This window comes from Crinia signifera, chromosome 2, assembly GCF_055691185.1.
Source record: "Crinia signifera chromosome 2, ASM5569118v1, whole genome shotgun sequence".
Lineage (NCBI taxonomy): Eukaryota > Metazoa > Chordata > Amphibia > Anura > Myobatrachidae > Crinia > Crinia signifera.
This window is the reverse complement of record NC_139218.1, coordinates 366,840,444-366,862,051: the sequence shown is the minus strand read 5'-3', so window position 1 is coordinate 366,862,051 and position 21,608 is coordinate 366,840,444. Positions and strand designations below refer to the sequence as shown.

The following is a 21,608-nucleotide window of genomic DNA, read 5'->3' as shown; positions in this document are numbered from 1 at the left end:
TCCTTTGATCTGTGAATGCTGGTGAATCCCCTGAATGTGTGATCTGTGAATGCTGGTGAATCCCCTGAATGCCCTTTGATCTGTGAATGCTGGTGAATCCCCTGAATGTGTGATCTGTGAATACTCGTAAATCCCCTGAATGTGTGATCTGTGAATGCTGGTGAATCCCCTGAATGTGTGATCTGTGAATGCTGGTGAATCCCCTGAATGCCCTTTGATCTGTGAATGCCGGTGAATCCCCTGACCGCCCTTTGATCTGTGAATGCCGGTGAATCCCCTGACTGCCCTTTGATCTGTGAATGCTGGTGAATCCCCTGAATGTGTGATCTGTGAATACTGGTGAATCCCCTAAATGTGTGATCTGTGAATGCTGGTGAATCCCCTGAATGCCCTTTGATCTGTGAATGCCGGTGAATCCCCTGAACGCCCTTTGATCTGTGAATACCGGTGAATCCCCTGAATGTGTGATCTGTGAATGCTGGTGAATCCCCTGAATGCCCTTTGATCTGTGAATGCTGGTGAATCCCCTGAATGTGTGATCTGTGAATGCTGGTGAATCCCCTGAATGCCCTTTGATCTGTGAATGCTGGTGAATCCCCTGAATGCCCTTTGATCTGTGAATGCTGGTGAATCCCCTGAATGCCCTTTGATCTGTGAATGCTGGTGAATCCCCTGAATGCCCTTTGATCTGTGAATGCTGGTGAATCCCCTGAATGTGTGATCTGTGAATACTCGTAAATCCCCTGAATGTGTGATCTGTGAATGCTGGTGAATCCCCTGAATGTGTGATCTGTGAATGCTGGTGAATCCCCTGAATGCCCTTTGATCTGTGAATGCTGGTGAATCCCCTGAATGCCCTTTGATCTGTGAATGCTGGTGTGCATATGCAAGGAATCATGTTAGTCCTCATATGCACTATTTAGGTTGATTTCTGCTGCAGCAGGGCGGAGGGATCATCAGTCCTCTCCCCGACACGTGCTCCGCTGCTCTTTGTATGTGGTTTAGTGGGGCACTTCTCCAGCGTCTATTAACCCGGGGGATATGGTCACTAGGTCTACAAGCATTAGGTCGACATGCAGGAAGGTGGACAGGGTCATTAGGTCAACAATCATTAGGGCGACATGGAGAATGTCGACAGTCAAAAGGTGGACATGGGGTTTTTCACCTTTTTTTTTTTGAGCCAGCAGGCGGTATTTCATGCCCTACCATTCACTAGTGGTGAGAGAATAAAATAGTGTGCCGAGCGTAGCGAGGTACCGTGCCCGAAGCATGGCGAGGGGACACGGTGCTACGTTTCAGTGTCCATGTCGACTGTCGACATTCGGGACAAAAAAAAGTAAAACAAAAACATGTCAACCTTTTTGGATGTCAACCTTCTCCATGTTGATCCAATGATTGTCGACCTAATGACCATGTCGACCTTCCTGCATGTCGACCTAATTGCTGTCTATCCAATGATCCATACCCCGACCCCGGATCGAGCATTATACAATACAAATGGGCTGTCTTTTCACAAAGGATCTCTCCTCTTCCCATGTGGTAGCAGGCAGCACTGCAGGCACAGCACAGCTAATGCACTCCCCCTTTTGTCCGCGGCCTCTATTATAACTTTTGCCTCCCACCCCACAGTATTAGGCTGCAGATGTGGGCAGAATGCACCACTTGTCGGCCCATGTGGTCTCACACCCTGTGCAGGTTACTGTATTACATTGGGGTGGTAAGGTTGTTTCACTGAGGATCTATTACTATTAGCAGTGTGGGTGAGGGGGTAATGTTAATGAGATCTATTGCCAATAGAATAGGGTGGTGGGAATGCCAGACATCCACTAGGCTAATTTCTTTTATTTGTTTTTGTTTTTTTTAAAAGACATTTTGAGGGCCATTTGTCAAAACAAAGTTGGACGGTTAATGGCTAAAGGATCATCAGCACTTCTGGTGCACACAGTGAGGTAGATGTATGAAGCAGTGATAAAGGAGAAGTGAGCCAGAGGAGAAGTGGCCCACGGCAACCAATCAGCTGCTCTGTATAATTTTAGATTATGCAAATAATAGATGTTACTTCAGTGCTGATTGGTCGCCATGGCCACTTCTCCTCTGGCTCACTTCTCCTCCCTTATCACCGCTTCATACATCTACCCCACAGTGAGGTAAATGTATGAAGCAGTGATAAGGGTGGAGAAGTGAGTCAGTGGACAACCAATTAACATTGTTGTAACCATTCTAATTTGCATACTATAAAATTATACAGAGCAGCCGATTGGCTGTCATAGGCCACTTATACAATGGCTCACGTCTCCTCCCTTAGCACTGCTTTATACATTTACTCCAGTATGAGGAGAGTATCAATAATGCGAGTTACAGCAGAAATGGAGATATATATTTCTGCACAAGCTGTACAAAACGGTGCGGGAATACAGAACACGCTAGAAACCTCACATTCAATTTCACACCGTTAGAAAAAACAAACAAATTTAAACTGCTGTTATGGTGTGTACACACGGTGCAATTTACCCTTCGATTTTGACTATATAGTCAAAAATCATATAGATATCGCATAGACATCAATTGTAGATCGAACATGTTTTTAAGCTAGATTTGATGCCGATGCGCGCTCCCGTTCAGCTGAAATCGAAAAAACAAATAGACAGTGCAGCAATGACTATATAGTGCAGATTGTAGATAATATAAATTGAATGGAAATCGCACACGAGTGAGCAAAAATTGCATAGCAAACCAATCTTTTTGCAAAAGAATCTCACTGTGTGTACACACCATTAGTCTTTCTACCAATGTACACCTAGGAAATGGGCAATGCACGGCCTTTCCATACAACTGAAGGAAACAGAAATGTGTAACGTGCATAATCTCCTTCCTGGTGCAAGTGTGAGATAATAAACCAAACAAGTAATTAAAAAAAAAATAACAGATAACGCAGATATTGCACATTGTGCCCCCAGCTTCACGATTCCCATAAAAGTACCGCCTACGCACAAAGCGCTAATAATAAATCTCATTACCGTGTGCAGGTCATGAAAGAAAAGCTTTAATTAGAAAGCTAATAAAAGGTGTTTTTTTTCTTCTTTTTAAATGTACAAATGCAAAGCAATTAAAAACTAAACATATACTGTATATAATGACGGTTTATGTTTAGTGCACAAATTAGCAGAGACATTAGAACTGGATACAAAATGTTGGTTATATACTGTATACAAATTGGTAATACCAATCTGAACATCTGTTATAGTATAGTGTTCATTCTAGCAACCTGCATCTTTCAATACACATGCAGTTCCTTTTCACTTCCTGTGGTGTCGCTCTCTCTGCTGTGGTGCTACTAGCACAGGTCTTGTCTGCATATCAATGCAGAAATACAGACCACACTGTGCTAGACGCAGTAGAGTGCAGGCAGGGGAAAGGAACACGTGGGGAAAGGAACACTTCTGTTCCCCACATACGCCGGCCTTCCCCTCAGCATCACCCATGTCTGTCTGTTCTACACTGTATTTCAGGCTTATGTCATACAGTGAATCAGAGCCAGACCTTATGACCGTAAAATGGGGCTGCAGCTAAATGAAGAAAAAAAAAACCCAAGATCAATGGCAATTTTCCGTTTGCTGCTTAGCATCAATGCAATCATATTACGCAAACATATGTGTTCAGTAGAGCGTCCCGTGTTTGCGCAGCAAGAACCTGCCAGTCTACAAACGCAATTGGCTTAGGGCGCAATAAAGTAATGGTTTCACTTGTTCTTTGTTCATTATTCAGAGATTCAACTTTTTCCCATCAGCGAGCAGCTGTACTTATTAAACAGATTAAATGAATACATTAATTATGTATTCATTAAAAATATCTCACAGATTAGAGAAATATCGGATGTCGGTAAAAATCTGCAGGCTGGGTATTTGTGCCCCCAAAGATGGAAACATTTCTAGAAAATAAATTAGACAATAAAGAGAATGCAGACAGGGATAAGACATCGAGACATCGGCTTAGCAGTGTACCTATAGTCTGGATGGGGATATGGGGGGGGGGGGGGGGGAAGGGGCGGCTTTGATAAAATGTCAGTAGAGAGTAGCTCACAGCAACTTTTTTTTTTTTTTTTTATAAATACAGCCAAGTCAATTAATGAAAGGGTACTCTTTACCTAGCACGGCGCCCATCGCGGGCATTGAATGCACTAAAAAAAAAATCGGGTGCGACGCGACCGACGCGATGCCCGCGATTTCCCATAGGGAACAATGTTAAATTTCTCAATTGACCCGATTTTTCTGTTCAATGCCTCAATTGACCCGATTTTTCCATAGGAAACAATGTTAAATGGCCCACAGAGGCCAAATAGGCACCCTAAAGTGTGAAATGGCCCCGACAATTGTTAACGCCACCCCACGATCAACATGAGCCCGAAGCGTGGCGAGCGCAGCGAGCCCGTGAGGGGCGGCGGTACGCGTCCTACGACCTTTTCATGCCCCCACTATCCACGTCGGCGTGGAGTTGAGAATAGAATAGTGTGGCGAGCGCAGCGAGCCACCGAGCCCGAAGCGCGGCGAGCCCCGCGTGGGGACGCGGATACCTGTGAAGGTATCCGCGTCCCCTCGCCACGCTTCGGGCTCGCCACACTATTCTATTCTCAACTCCACGCCGACGTGGATAGTGGGGTATGAAAAGGTCGTAGGACGCGTGCTGCGCTCGCCACACTATTCTATTCTGAACTCCACGCCGACGTGGATAGTGGGGGTATGAAAAGGTCGTAGGACGCGTACCGCCGCCCCTCGCGGGCTCGCTGCGCTCGCCACGCTTCGGGTTGACGTTGCTCGTGGGGTGGCGTTAACAATTGTGGGGGCCATTTCACACTTCAGGGTGGCTATTTGGCCTCTGTGGGCCATTTAACATTGTTTCCTATGGTAAAATCGGGTCAATTGAGAAATTTAACATTGATCCCTATGGGAAATCGCAGGCATCGCGTCGCACCCGATTTTTAGTGCATTCAATGGCCGCGATTTTTTTTACCTGCGATGCCCACGATCAAAATCGTGGGCGCCGTGCTAGGTAAAGAGTACCAATGAAAGTTTAGGGTACTTATATGTTAGTTGGGCGCCCACTAAGCAAATAGCTTAGTGGGCTATTCTGCGTAGGCAAATCGCATCGCATCCAATGTTTTGCCATGCAATGCGATTTTTCCATAGGGTTCTATGTTAGAAACTTTGCTATACAATATTGGGTGCCATGGCATCCGATAATCGCATCTGATTTTTTTTTATCCGATGTTTTGCATGCGAAACATCAGATGTGCGATTTTTCCATAGGGTTCTAGGTTACTGACTTCACTATACAATATCGGGTGCCATGGCATCCGATAATCCCATCACATCCGATGTTTTGCATCCAATGTTTTGCAAGCGAAACATCGGATGCGATGCGATTTTTCCATAGGGTTGCGTGTTCGTGAACTTACTGTACAATATCGGGTGCCATGGCAAAAATCGCACATCCGATGTTTTGCATGCAAAACATCGGATGCAATGCGATTATCGGATGCCATGACACCCAATATTGTATAGCAAAGTCTCTAACATAAAACCCTATGGAAAAATCGCATTGCATCGCAAGACATCGGACGCGATGCGATTTCCCTACGGTATCGTACGTATGCTAATTGGGCCCCCAAGTAACATAAGTACCGTTTTTTTTTGTTCAGTTTTTTTAAGTGCCACAGTGTAACATACCACACTCACAGATATGTGTGTGGTGATTAACACATAAAAAGGTATCTTTACAGTGTATTCGGACCGTCACCAGATTCACCCAGTGGTAGGAGAAGGTGGAAACATACTTATTTGTTAAAAATCATTTGATGCGAGCTATGTGACTGCCTGGTCTCACCCCGCTTTGAGAACTCATTTCCTGTTGTCTGATATAAATAAGGACACAGTGCAACCCCAGAGATGAGTCTTGAAAAAGAATTATTAATCGAAATGCGTTGGTTATCTGGATTGTTGCCTCTTAGTGGACTACCTGAATGCTTTATGGACAATTACTGACCCCTTGACAACAAAACTTTAAGGTGGACTTATCTGGAAGGTCCATTTTTTAATTTCGGTCCTCTTAACAACTGCTTTTTACCTTGTATGTTCTCTGTGGAACTTTTTATGGTAGCATTCTCTTTTTATATATTTTAAAATATTCATTTAAAGTTTTTAATTATAACTTCAAATTGAATGCTGGCCTTTTTGGAAAATTTCGCAAAAAGATACCTTGATGTGTTTGAAAACATCGTCTTGAACGATCCAAAATGAAACCTTTATAGGTCTATATTATTCTTGTACGTGTGAGTGAGAAAGTATGTTTTCACATTCTCCTAACCACATAATTTTTATGTAAATTTGAACGATCCTACCCACATTTTCTTTTTCTCCAACATGCCTGAATATATGAGAGCTTGAGAAGAGGTAGGAAAAAACCAGCCATAGAATTACAGCGCTCTAGTTCTACCCTTAATATTTTATTTATTACTGTTTCTGTTTGACTTGTTTGGGCTGATCAAGTTTTTTGTGATATTGGAGCTGCTCCTTTGTTTGATTTCGGCCCCCCCTCCCTTCACTCTCCATTTCCACCTCGCTGGTTCTTTTCAGCGAGGTGTAAACGGTGAGTGTGGCCATCAAAACGGCGGGGCTCGCCACAAAATGCAGCGGCTTGTTGCATTTGCGGCGAGGATATCCCCGGAACATTGAATACAGCGAGTAGCCGGCAAGCTATCCTCGCCGCACAAACCCCCTCAGCAGTGGCATTGAATACCGTCTATAATGGGGTATTTGCAATGCCTTTAGAGAACGGCAGCAAGGGGGGGTTTGTACATTGAGGATGTCTTTTTGGCATGGAAAAAACCCAATCCTCGCCATCCAACCCCTTCGCCATCCGCTCTCGTCAGAGGATGGTGAGGAATTCCAAAAATGGCTAGATTCACCGCAAATGCACCAAGCCCGTTGCATATAGCTGCAAGCATTGCCGTTTTACTGGGCACACTCCATTTCCACCTCGCTGAAAAGAACCAGTGAAGTGAAAACGGTGAGTGAAGGAGGTAGTTAAATACTGACGGCGAGCTATCGGCACTGCTCGCTGTCATAGCTGGCCTTAAGGGCATTGAATATACTCCCAATATCTCCAGCCAGTGAAGCCTATAATCTATACGCTCAAAGTCAAGTACCCTACCAGGATGCTTTAGGAATGTGGTAGGAGAGCTATGCTAACAAGGGGAGAGCCTGGTTAACAAAGATCGGTTAACCAGGCTGAATACGTTTTCACTGGTGAAATGGAGGTTGAGAGAGGATATGATTGGTATGTTCAAATACAGGATTGGGAATCACATGGAACTGGGAGATGATTTGTTCACTAACAGGCCTATATTTAGGACACGCGGGCATGTACTGAGGCTCGAGGAAAATAAATTCCGTACTGAATTAAGAAGAGGATTCTTCACCATTAGAGCAGTAACATTCTGGAACCCATTGCCGGTGGGGGTGATTACAGCAACTACTGTTAATGAATTTAAATCAAAACTGGATACATTTTTGGCCACTAAGGGAATCCTATAAATATGACTTACACAAGTCAGTAGGTACACGTCAAATAGGTTGAACTTGATGGACGAACGTCTTTTTTCAGCCTTAATCACTATGTAACATATAAACTCCCTACAGATATAGCCCTGGCTGGATTAGCCAGCGACCCCAGTGCTGTGACACAGCAGAACTTTGTATTCTGCCAGCGTATAGTATAATGAGCTCACAAAATGAGCAGAATTTCTTTGGCCATGATGGTAGATGAAGTCACTTTATTATTGATAACTAAAAACAGATGGTCAGAATTCTGATCGGCCCACTTACCTTTACGTGGGCTGTGTCCGTGTCACAGGTGTCAGTGTCTGCGTGAATTAATAGCAGGCAACAGCTGTGCCAAATACAATCCACAAAAGCATAAAGACACAACATGTGACATGACCGTTCTGTCGGACTCTTACCCTATGTTTTTCCTTGATCTTTTTCCTATAGGCTTCTTTGTCAAATTTGTCTTCCTCATTCAGCCGCTGTTTGGCCTTTGCCAGGTTGATGCCGTTATCTGTGTCCTCCACGTCCTCCGTATCTTGCACTGCAGATTTCTGTAACTGGGGCCACTGCTGGATCGCCTGCATCACACAAAACACAATCGTTAGCGTTTCCTCAGTTCGGTCATTTAGTTCTATTATACAATTCTTCACACACATTGGGCTGGACGCAGAGCTAAACTTAATCATAACGCATATCACTTGCATTGAGTACAGGCTAGAGCATGTCATAGTTGGCAATAGTCACCATTGGGAGAAGGCAGCCAGGTGGGAGGTCTGGGGGCATGGTAAAGGCAAGTGGGTGGTGTCACAATACTCTGTCATTGTGGCCCCATTACCAGCTTTAGAAAGTTATGCTCCTAAGCATTGTGGAGTGTTTGTGTCTGGGGCACGATAACTGCAGTAACTGCATTATGAAGTCAACTGGAAAAGCCCAAATCACTCAAGAGGGTGGCAGGTGGCTTCCAGGAGATCCACTTGAGACTCTTGAGTCTCCTGAGCACTTCTGGGGAATCAGAGGCAGATTTATGAAGCAGTGATAAGGGAGGAGAAGTGAGCCAGAGGAGAAGTGAGCCAGAGGAGAAGTGGCCCATGGCAACCAAACAGCTGCTCTGTATAATTGTATATTATGCAAATTAGAATGTTTACAACAATGTTAATTTGTTGTTCCCTGACTCACTTTACCGTGGCCTAACAAGCCCGGCTACAACAGCCAGGCTTTCCAGTGCCACTCCAATTGGGGGCACACAGCCACCGGGTCCGGCATTACTGCTAGGTTGTTCCGTAATTTTGAAGGGCTAGTAGGAAGTACGACATAAGATTAGCACACTCATTCTTCACCTCACTGTATATCAGGGTTGCCAACCCTCCCGGAATGGCCGTGAGGATCCCGAAAATCGGGTCCCCCTCCCAGCCCCCCGGAAAGGTGGGCAACCTTCCCGGATTCCGGCGGTCCCCCGCCCCCTCATGTACCTGGTGGCGGAAAGCTTTAAATTGCCGTGGTTCGTGGCTTTTCGGCGGAAGGGGATGAGGCTAAATATGCAAATCGCTCATATTTAGACCCCCGCCCCCTCATCGGAGACCCGCATATTGCGGTACTTGCATTACTGGGGGAAGGGACTGATGATGTCTCCATCGAGCCCCACCCCAAAAGTGATGTTGACAGTCTCCTTTCCAGGGTTGTCACGGGGAGGAGACTGTAAAAGTCGGCAACCTTGATGTATATTGGCAAGATAAAGTTGTAAAATTATTTTTTCTTATAACAACCATGACAAGATATACAATTTCCTATTTATTTGTATATACAGGGGTGTTTCTCTTTTGGGGGGGGGGTTGAAATTGTCAAGTCTCAGTTTCAATGAGAAGGACAGGACAACTTGACAGACATTAAAAGGTCTTTCAATTAAGACCACGGTAATAATCCATCTTTCTTGCTTAGGTAAACAGTACTGTGACAGCCTCCCCTGTATAATATAATAATTATGAAGCCAAGTCCTTAGTTTTATTTTATGGAGTCAAGAAAAACTTAGGAGACAAAATGATTCCTCTGGGAAAAGCCATTACCTTTCTGCAAACCTCATTGCATTACCAAACCCCATCTGCCTTGTACAGAGCAATAAAATGGTTTTGGTTTGGGGCCAATTCTATTACATTTTTATCTCTGCTGGCTCCCAGACACACGGCCCAAGGCACGGTAACATAGTGCGATGTTAACACTTACAATCATTTTTCAAAAATAATAACGCTACGAGTTAGAAATACATTTTCATGGATCGCACGGAACAGAAATCAATAAATCCCACATCCCGGTTGGTAAGCAAATGCCTACTAGCCGGCTGCTTCAATGAAAGTATACAGCTGCTACAAAAAGCATGTAACAAAACTTCATGGTGTCATATAAAATACACAAAGCTCACACTACCTCCTTCTATAGAAGATCACTATGGAGTTCAGTCACAGTCCGTGGCGGTTTTTACCTATGGGATGCAGGGCAGCGTCCCATCATGCCTTGCCACAGTTTGCTATTAGGGGATGCTAAAACTATGGCAACGCATGCTGGGAAGTGTAGTTTCACAAAAGCTGGAGGGACACAGTTTGGACATGCCTGGTCTAAGCAGTCGCGCAATGCACCCCTGGGACCGGGGATGCCGCTGAAGAGGACCCTGAAGGCTGCCGTGGACATCGGGACGAGGTAAATATGAAAAAAAGGGGCAGGAGGGAAACAACCCCCCCCCCCCCCCCAAAAAAAAACCCCTGAAATATTTGGTTTATGGAACACACGGATAAGGGAGACCCAACCTGTATATCCATGCAGGGGGGGGCTTTTCCACAAGCAGGTCTCGGGGTGGGGGGGGGGGCATTAAGATATCCTGGTCGTCACAAATGTTCCCAGAGAAGTGGATGACTACCTTGTGACATTATGACACCACCTGGACCAGCCTACACTCTCAAAGTCCCTTTGATGATCTTTGATTGGATACTAAGGGGGGTATTCAATTGTTGTTCTGTTCTCTTTTTCACAACTTTTATATGTCGTGATATTAGTGTGAAATTAAATTCTTCCCAGTCTTCTAAAATTTGAGTTTTAACATCTTTTATTTCACAGTCATTTTCTGTGGGCTTCCTATTAAAATGTTGGATAATTGTCACACTTTTTAAGATGTCTAGACTTTGTAATTTTCTCGTCTTTTTGTTCACCTGGGTGTCTGGGGGCGATAAAAGTGTTATTTTTTTCCCCTTTAAAAATGAATGTTTTAGTGAATGACATTTCCTTTTTTATAAGGGGTTAAGGATAAAAGTATTAAAAAAGGGGTTATTTTCATCTTGTTGTGGTCTTTCTTATAGTGCATAGCAGTACATCTATTCTGGTATTTTATGACTATTTTTAGCTATCTCTGCAGTTTTATTCACAGTCAGCCTACAGTGTACTCAATGTACACCCCTTCCCTACCCCCATCGCTCCTCAGAATCAGCAATCACACCAGTGGCTGGTATAACCCGGCTCTGCGAGTGTGAAAGGGGTATTAGAAGCTGCAATCAAGGCAATAACCCAGGATCGACCCGGGTTATTTGTGCGGTGTGAAAGGGGTATAAAAGAATTACGTAGTGTAGCCTACACTTATCAAGAAGTAAATTATTATTATTATTACTATTATCAGTTTCTTTTACAGCGCAGCAGGTTCCGTTGCACTTTACAATTATAAAAAGAGATAAAACAAACTTTGTTGTTACAGACAGTCCACCGGTAATTCAGTTCGCCATGATGAGCACTCTGTCGGTAAAATAATATACAGTAAGGAAACCCCACTGGATATGGCAGGTGGCAATAGTTATGCTATAATATACCCTTGTACAAGCTTTCCAAGAGTGGCTTACATTCCTCTGTATTTAGCTGGAGGCACAGGGGGAATGAAGTGACAGGTTTTCAGCTGATTCAAGGAAATGGCAAATATATACATGTCAGATATCCAGCTCTGCTCAAGGACAGGTTCCATGAATACACAGTGCAGCCTTGTGGTAAGCCACTCCAACGCAGTCACAAACAGCTGGAGCCATATAGATAATTGTAAGAAACAATGATACAGGTGACAACTGTTATACATCTCTCACTAGTTACCCCAGGGGCAGGCAGCCTGTGATACTCAGGGGTCAATTACCTCAGCTCAGAGCGCTGGACAAAACACTAGTGATTCATACTCTTAACGGTAACCAGTCAGCCCCGGAAAACCTCAGGGCATGAGTGACCTGGCTCCACACATGCGCAGTAGATGCCCATTTCCAAAACAATATACAAAATAAAAACTTGGATTTAAAAAAAAAAAAGTTTATAAAATGTATTTTTTTAAATTATAAATATTTTAATATATTCAAATCAGGAAAAACTTTATTTATATAAAACATTGTTTCCTCTACCAATGCTTTGCCATGCAAAACTGTGATCCTTTAAAAATAGTAATTGCATGGTTATCGCTACAGAGAGGCTGAGATAATGCGATCACTGCTGACCCCTAGCAATAGCCACCACCGGGCACAGGGCTTTAGCAGAAAGCAGGGAGTATTCAATTAGACCTGACAAATGTTTAGGGTGCATTGACATTTTTAGGTATGCGCTGATTTTTTTTCCTGGGCTATTCAATTAGCTCACCAAAAATGTCATGTTTGATGCAAAGTGCGTGGATCATTAGATAGACAGGTCAAAAGGTCAACAAGGAAAAAGATCAACATGGTCAAAAGGTTGACATGAAAGAGAGACATGGAAAGGTTGACATGAAAGAGAGACATGGAAAGGTTGACATGAATTTTTCTCATTTTTTTTGAGTCGACCGCTGTCAATATGGACCCCAATTAGTGTAACACGTCGCTCCCCATGCTTCGGTGCCAGGTGCTTCGCTTGGCACACTTTACGGTTCTCAATTGTAGTCCACATGGATGGTAATGTATGAGAAAGCCAAAAAAGTGTAAAAAAAAATTATAATTTTTTTTTTTTTAAACTCATGTTGACCTTTTCATATCGGCTTATTGCATGTCGACCTATCGACTGTCTAGCTAAACATTGTAATAGATGTATCAACCATAACCAGATAGAAAAACAAAAGGATCTGCAGAGTTGCAGACCTTTGTTTTCGTGGCCACAATACGGTAAGAACATACATTCTTAGTGCAGATTTAGTTTCACCTCCCAATACCCACTAATGGTGTGTACACACGGGTCGATATGGCTTCCGATGTTGACAATATAGTCAACATCGGAAGCCATATTGCATGCTTTTTTTAGGGCTTGCAAGCCCGATGCGCGCTCCCGTGTGAGCGCAAATCGGCAGCCAGATAGAGAGGGCAGCCAAGACTTTATAGTGCAGATCTGCAATGTGCCCCTCCATGCATGCCGTGAGATGCGGGGCTAATCGGGTAAATTACCACGGCTAATTGAATACCCCCCCCAGAGAGTGTTTTCCCATATTCATATACAGTAGGTATCAGAATCAGGGCTAATTGGGTAAATTACCACAGCTAATTGAATACCCCTCCCCCCAGAGAGTGTTTTCCCATATTTATATATAGTAGGTATATAGTAGGTATCGGAATCAGGGCTAATTGGGTAAATTACCACAGCTAATTGAACACCTCCCAGAGAGTGTTGTCCCATATTCATAAGTAGGTATCAGAATCGTGGGCTAAATGGTTGAACTGCCACAGCTAATTAATTACCCTCAGAGAGTGTTTTCCCATATTCATATATAATAGGTATCGGAATTGTGGGCTAATTGGGTAAATTGCGACAGCTAATTGAATAACTCCCAGAGAGTGTTTTCCCATAATCATATATAGTAGGTATCGGAATCGGGGCTAATTGGGTCAATTACCACAGCTAATTGAATACCTCCTAGAGAGTGTTTTCCCATATTCATATATAGTAGGTATCGGAATCGGGGCTAATTGGGTCAATTACCATAGCAAATTGAATAACTCCCAGAGAGTGTTTTCCCATATTCATATATAGTAGGTATCGGAATCGGGGCTAATTGGGTCAATTACCACAGCTAATTGAATACCTCCCAGAGAGTGTTTTCCCATATTCATATATAATAGGTATACCGTGATTGTGGCAAATCGCTAAACTGTTTCCATGAAGAAATCAACAACAATGCTTCTCAAATTTCACGAATGCGCTATAGCAATGCAGATAATTGCTTTGCACCGCTTAGGGTACAGGAGCTGCCTCCTCAAACACTACAGAGACAGAATTACTGCACAGGTACCCAGGGCGCCTTTTCCCAAATTATCAGTGAATTACATTTGCAGTGTTTCCTGCAAACTACAGTACATTTGTAATGTGTGCAAATAAGAAGTAAAAGCAATGACTAAATTAAACGAAAGGCACTGAAGATTGGCATTCTCAGACGCCTTGTCTGTATGTGCCAGCATAAGTGAGAGAAAACATAACCAAGCACCGAGGGTGGCAATATAAAAAGGGAACTATAAATAACCCATGCTGCAGAGCCATCATTACGCAGAACCTTGCAGAGCTGACAGGACCAAGCACCAGACGGGGATTGCTGTGCCATGGGATAAACGTCTTGCCACGCTGAAATGGGTTAATTTGTCGGACAGTGTGCAGTAAAACTGATTAATGCCATCTGTACCGTGTAGTGCATGCTATTGCCCATTGCACCCATCTCCTATATTATAACCAGGCGATCAGGTCTCCAGCCTGCCAGAGAGAACGGTTAGGATGATGTTCCTGTTGATTGCTGTGTTTCCCGGCGCTTGTTTTCCATCTTGATGTTGTCAGCGAAATCATGTTCCTAAAATGTGAAATAGCCCTGGCCACCTAAATTGCCAGAAAATGACACTGCGGGATTGCGGTGTGCAGCTCTGCAAGATGACACACGTCCCCAACTAAAAGGCACACTTCTATATTTGTCTTGTTAGACAGCTTCCTATGCCAGTCTCCTGCTGTCACCGAGACCAGGAGTGGAAACATGTTAAGACACTCACGGCTATTCTCTAGTTGCCACCAACATGTCAACGGTTCCCTTTTTTGCTTCACCACACAGTGCCCAAGTTGTAAGAAAACAATAATACAACTACAAAAGAAAACTTTTTTCCCCTTTATATTTATATATGGAATAGAACTTGTTAACAGTGTGGAAGAAGCCTATATAAAATGCTATGGGCTAGGACTATAAAATGCATCATGCAATATTCTACTTCCCATCCTACTAATGAGCACGGCTCAGCTGCTAGACTATGCACATCTGGATAAAGGTCAGTTTATATTCTAGAGATAGAACAACGGAGCCTCCACCTTCTGTCATCCACTGCGGCCCCCTGTGCAGTAACCGTTCTCGGAGAATACACAAGACAGACCCGAAGAACAGAATCGAGCAATTTCAAGATATTTACGTGACTAGACAGATTCCTGTTCTGCATAATGAGAGGCAGGCAACGCCTAAAGGCCCTGATGTGACCACCTGTCACTATATTCTCACTAAACAAGCGCTTTTACATAGGATGTGCATTCAGGGCCAGATGCACTAAGCTTCAAAAAGTGATAAAAAGGAGAGTGATAACCAACCAATCAGCTCCTGCCTGATATTTTTTCATACACAGTCTGTGACATGGCAGGCAGGAGCTGATTGGCTGGCTGTTTATCACTCTCCATTTTATCACTTTTGAAGCTTAGTGCATCTGGCCTTAAATCTGAAAAAAATCCCAAATAATAGATCAGAAGCAGACGGGCGATTCTAGCTTCTAAACAACTTGCTATTCCCGAAATCGTCATTATGCTGCCTGTGAAAGTAGAGATGACTGATGGTAGGCCAATGTATTGCATATGCTTCCCACCAAGAATGCGCCAAGTCTAAAAGCCATGTGACTGGCAGTGCTTAGTCTGGCGGTGCTTGTGTGCATTGACGGGGAACGGCAGGCATGTTTAAACTGTGGCCCTCCAGCTGTTTTGAAATTACAAGTCCCATCATGCCTTGCCACAGTAATGCTATTAGGGAATGCTAACACTATGGCAAGGCATGCTGGGAAGTGTAGTTTCACAACAGCTGGAGGGCCAGTTTGGACATGCCTGGAGTATGGCAATAAAAACGCAAGCATGTCGCGGCCAGTATTGGGGTGTGTCGCTGGGTGCGCCTGCAATTTTGTACTCAAGCAGGGTGCATCTGGCGTCTCTGTTCAGGCTGCCACGCTGCCTGGCCATGGACTTAAATCGAGCTGACAGTTATAGAATGATCCGTGCGTGCGAGGGGATGTGCGCGCAGTTGCTGTGGCTTTGTAAAGGATCCGCAGGGCATCTCTGTACTTTACAGGGCTGTTGGGTGTTTTGGATAATGTCGCAGATAATTAGCATAATCACAGCTGCAATCGCCATAGAACCTGTCCATGAATCAGGACAGATATTAATAGCACTGCAAAGGCTCTATGTGACCAAGTAACAGGATTTTAAATATTATTAATAAAAAAAAAAGGAGTAGCAGCACACGTCTACTAAAACGGATGCAAATGTGGTTCACTGTGGCTGTATGAATTATGGGCCTCATTCAGAGATGGGTGCAGTGCACATCGCTCCAGAGTCTGAAATCCCCTCCCCCCAAGCGGTGACCGGCTGTGATTTTTGGGGCACTGTGTGCGACAAGGCAGGACCCATTCTGCACATGCACAGATGCCGCACGAATTAGGAGCCACAGCAGTTACTTGCATGTGAGATGATTAGTCCAATAGCAACGCATTAGGAAGTGTTTGTTGACATCTATTCTTATTTCATTCGATTTTATAGGTGATTTTGTGTTAAATTTTGAAACGGTCACCAAAAACTTAACAAGAAACCACTAATCAAAAACAATCCAAAATCAAATTCGATTTTGAGATCGATTTCAAAATTGCATATTAGTAAATGAACGATTTGGACATTGGAAAAGAATGTTCATCTAATTTCCAGTCTATTTGAAATCAACCTTCAAATTGAATACAGAATCAAATATTAATAAATGCAGCCCCAATCTCCCACTTAAATGAAGCGACCATTGAAAATCAAACCAGAAACTGGTGGTGTCACCAGACGACGATAACACAATGAATAGTTACAATCCAGATGTTGGGCGACACGATGACATTTTTTGGAACATGACTTGGCCGCATAGACTTTGTTATTGAGCAGACAGAACACGTGCACTCACCTCTCCATCATCCGCAAAAACAATCTTTGTGTTGACTTTAAAGTTCTTCTTTAGCGATTTTTTGGCGTCCTTAGCTTTGGTCAGTTTCTCGGCTTTCTTAAGTTTCGTTTTGGTCATTTCATCTTCCTATTTAAAAAAAAATAAAAAAAAACATGTGAGGATGTCAACATTGTCACAGGAGAGTGTACACAGGATCGGATTTAATACAGAATAAAACACAAAGCTGAGTATAGACTCTAAAGGCTTAGATCATAAATATAAAAAACAGTACTTCAATAGACCTATACTTTTATCAGCTCTGTAAATGCTCATTTAGTTTTCTTTTGCAATCATAGCACATCATAGTACATTGTCTGGTTCGGAGAGCCCGTATAACAATATAGTAAGTGCATGAGAAGTCAATAGGAAGCAGAAGTGGGTGGGGCATTGACAACACTTATCAGTTCCATAAGGCTCATCTCAAGACTTTTGGAAGGGATGTATCAAGCCTTTGAAGAATCACAGGTGGAAACGTTGCCCCTAGCAACAAATCAGCTTCTAGCTATCATTTTATAGAATGTACTAGAGAAATGCTATTGAGAATCTAATACCGCTTTCACATAGCAAAATGCAGGGTTGAAACGGTTCAGTCCCGGAGCGACCCTGCATTTTGGGCTCTTCAGACCCCTTTAGTGACATCATGCGGGGGCGGGGCGTCATCGAGGGGGGCAGCACTTGGAGTTGACGCTGCTCCAAGCACTGCCTCCTCCATCAGTGTGAACCGGTTAACCCAGTGGTAGCCAACCCTAGCCCTCGAGAGCTACCAACAGTTCACATTTTCCAGACAACCTAGATGCTGCACAGCTGCACTCAATCACTGACACATTTTAAAAGATACACAGATGGAGCTAATTAGCTCACTTGTGATTCTGTGAGGAGACCTGCAAAACATGCACTGTTGGTAGCTCTCGAGGACTAGGGTTGGCTACCCCAGCGTTAACCTATTCACACTACACAGCAAACCGTCAACAAACTGGTAAGAACCCTGTTTATTTACCGGTTCAAAATGCTGTGTTGCTGGACCTGGTAAGCCCTTTCAGATTGCACCTATTACCGGGTCGAAAAATGGCAACAAACCGGCATGGACCCGGTAATTAGGTGCAATCTGAAAGGGGTAGAATTGGTATTTAATGCAGCTCTATAGGTTTGATACTGTACTATTGAACGGTTACAGCTTATGGGATAATATGCTGCATAGAGGAGAATGTCAGACTCTAGGTAAGTAGCATTCCGTGCTTAAAGTTCTAAATAATCCTATTTACATCCCATATACAGATGTGTCATTAAACACCTAGTCTCAATACTGCGCAAAACGCTCTGTGCGTCTGAGCCACTTAGTGGTGTGTAGCAGACAGTCTTTTTAGTTAAATACTTATGCACATTGCAGAGGCAGCACAATACCACTCACAGGGGGAGTTGTATTACAGCAGTATGTACCCCGTCGTTATAGCTCTCCCAGCGTTGCCTTATTACCGAGGAGAAGCAGGAAGGAACACAGACCAGATGTAGTAATGGTGCTTGCTGAAGCACAGTAGTACAAACTCCCCTGGCAATCCCCGCCAGAGAAAACTGCGCATCAAATCGATCGGTGTTATGGTGCCCATTTACTGGGGCAATACTGCAAACAAGCCATCGACTTCAACTGCATCTGTGCTATAAATCGAAAGAATTGTAATAACGTTGAATGTGTCATGTCAATAGATATTACGTGCTGCACATAATATTATCTAATTTATCGATCAGCAGATGGAAGCAGCGCTGGCAGCGGTTTCACAAAGTGGGCAGCAGGAGCGCTGGCAGCGGTGTAGCAGAGTGCTGGAGTTGGGAGGTGGTCAGCGGCAGAATTTGAAAAAAACTTTCTAAAGACTGGGCAACCCTCTGATTGGCTGAGAGCGAGCGCTCTGTCATGGGGCCACCCAGTGTTTTCAAAATATTTTTTCAAATTCTGCCGCCCGCCAGCCCTCCTGCACAGCGCACCACCATCTGCCATCTTCCAACACCCGATGCGGCATGCAACATCAGGTGCTGGGAAAAAAAAGCACTTGGGCACCATAAGATGTAATCGGACGCGATGGGACATCGCATCGTATATGTGTATTGGCACCATCATTTAGCAAAGTAGTCTTGTGGCTTCCAATTGTTCTATTGGTGTGAAGAAGAAGCGCACTTTGGGTGAATCTGACGCTTCATTAACCTCAGTTGCCTACAAAAAGAGAGACCAAGTCCTGACATACAGGAAAGCAGAACAATACCCTCAAATTGGGTCGTATAGTAAGGTTTAACAACAATGATCTAATAACATAGTTACAGAAGTGGCAAGTAATTGTTATTTCCTTTTCCTTTAGGCTAGGACAGTCTACAACAGATATCATTAACAACGGACTCCAATACCAGCAGTGAAGAACTCTCCTTCGTTGTACTAAGGATTAACCCTACGGACCACTGAGGTTTCCTCTATCTTCCAGATCAAGGTCGTTCTCATAATGCTCAGCTCATAATAAATATCCGTGCCCCCAAAGAGGAGGTTGGAATAGGAGAGGAATGTAATGTGTCCGTACATCATAACTAACGCACACTGTGCTGGGATAATTGTACGAATCTCTTTACGGCCACTTATGACTAGAGCCAGACAGAGCTGCAGGCAGCTGAGAATTACAGGTCACCGCACTGTAACTCCCTCAGATAAAGGCTGGACGCAAGGGGCCAGAAGATGTTCTACATAAGCTGATTGAGAACCTAGCTCTGGGCCATTACCATATGAAATGTGTACTGAGTGATCTTCACAGCCCGATATCAAAAGTCAAAATCGTTTTTTACATTGACAGCACACCGGAGACGTTTCTCTTCATGCCAATACTGTAATAGCTGAACGTGAATACAATTTCCTTCTCATGTATTTGCAGCCTGACCAAGTTACACATATTATATAATGTCCACAATGGATGGTGCATAAGGTTCCTTACAAACTTTTACCTTGGGGTCTGCAATATATCGAGTTATGCCCCTTACCTGCTCAATGTATTGAGGTGTAAAATTAACTGGAGGGCACAATAGGTTACGTAGCAACAGTCGTGTGGTACAATATGAAATGGAGGCACTAAAGAGTGGCCTAATATGAACTGGGGGCAGTGTCATAATATGCATTAGGAGTACTTTGATATATAATAGTTACTGGCAGCCTTATCATGTGCCATAATGTGAATTAGGGTACTACTAGTGAGCAGAATATTAACCAGGGCACTACTATGACTCGAAAATGAATTAGAGATCCCTAGCATTATCTAGGGCACTACTATACGGCACAGTCTTAAGCGGGGCACTACTATGAGGCATAGCATTATCTAGGGCAGGGGTCCTCAAACTATTCTGCTGTGGGACCCCATCAGAAAATAAAAATTATTAAAAGGACCCCAGCAAATTACTGCAGAATGGTCACGAGACATGGGGTTTTAAACGGCACATGCATGGCAGCATTGTGGAGGCACAAAATGATGTGAGCATCTGCGGTAACAGTCAATTGAACAGATTTTTCAGACTTCTTGAATCACTGACTGAGAGATTAGAGAATATATTAGCTGGTTGGACAGCAACATTGTGTTGCGACCCCATGCTGAGATGGTTGGGACCCACAGTTTGAGAACCGATGATCTAGGGCAGTGGTTCCCAACCCTGGTTCTCAAGTACCCCCAAAAAGTTCTGGCTACGTCCAAGTGAATCCCTGAGTGCTATGGAGCCTACAAAGTTCTGTCTATACAACTTGTGCATCCAAGACTGCCGTGATCTCTCAGTTGCACAAATAACTGCTTACTTGTACCAGGCGCCCTGTCATAGTATATACACTTTACATAGAAATGTGTGATTTTTTTTTTTTTGTACGGCAAAAATTGTACCAAACTTGAATCTAGCATCCTAAGAGTTTAATCCTGCTAGCTCATACTAAAAACGGATTGAATTACTTGAACTTAAAAACCATGAGAACTATTGTAGCCTGGAGTAAAAAAAAATATATGAAAATGATTTATGGAATTTAAAGTAGGGATTCCTGGACATGACTGTTCATGATGCTATCTGCACTCGCTTGCTCTGGTCTCTACAGATTTCGAACAGCTGATTTGCTCTTTCGTTGGTTAAATGTAAGAGTCTTAAGTGGTCCCCGGAGAGAGCATGAATATTACATGATATTTACACTTGTTCGTCTTGCGGGCACACTTTGGGGCTTTCACTCACAAAGTCTTTAAATAGCTCTTAAACGCTGCATTTTCTTTAAGCGTCGTTAACTCTTCTAGTGCCGCGTAGGGTCAAAGCTACTGCATACCGTTCCTCTCCATTGTGGGCAGTGAAGGAGAACTTAAGTATTGAGTCTTGGAAGTAACATTCTACATATGGCCCATGACAACAAACTGCATACCTTACGTTTTTATAATTTTAGCATTTTATGACTTTACTATATTACATCTTTTCACCTATTATTTTTACACAACAAAAGAGGTAGGGGGTGCTCTCTGCAGCCCCATGAGCCGGAGATACCCAGCGAATTGTGGTAACATGGCCCTGGACCCGCTCAATGAAAATATAGTACTGACTATATGAAAGATGATTGATAGATGACAAAATATAATATGCTATGAAGACAGAGCAATGAGGACTTGTTAATAAAGTAAACCATATATTATTTACCAATACGTTTTATTTATACAACGTTAACATACTATTTAGAACATTGAACTACCCTGTCTTCCTGATAATAAGACCTACCCCAATAATAAGCCCTACCCTTATTTCTGGAC

The 21,608-nt window shown here is 43.5% G+C and overlaps 1 protein-coding gene across 1 annotated transcript in view; it reads right to left on the bottom strand.

Annotated features, from left to right (window-relative positions):
• DDX10 (DEAD-box helicase 10) overlaps nucleotides 1-21,608 on the bottom strand; it is a 207,419-nt gene that overhangs the window by 89,393 nt on the left and 96,418 nt on the right. The window contains exons 14-15 of the mRNA XM_083169988.1: nucleotides 16,783-16,908; nucleotides 8,015-8,179 (exon numbers count right to left, since the gene is read on the bottom strand). Of these exons, the coding sequence (XP_083026114.1) occupies nucleotides 8,015-8,179; nucleotides 16,783-16,908 (291 nt within the window). The remainder of the gene's footprint in view (nucleotides 1-8,014; nucleotides 8,180-16,782; nucleotides 16,909-21,608) is intronic.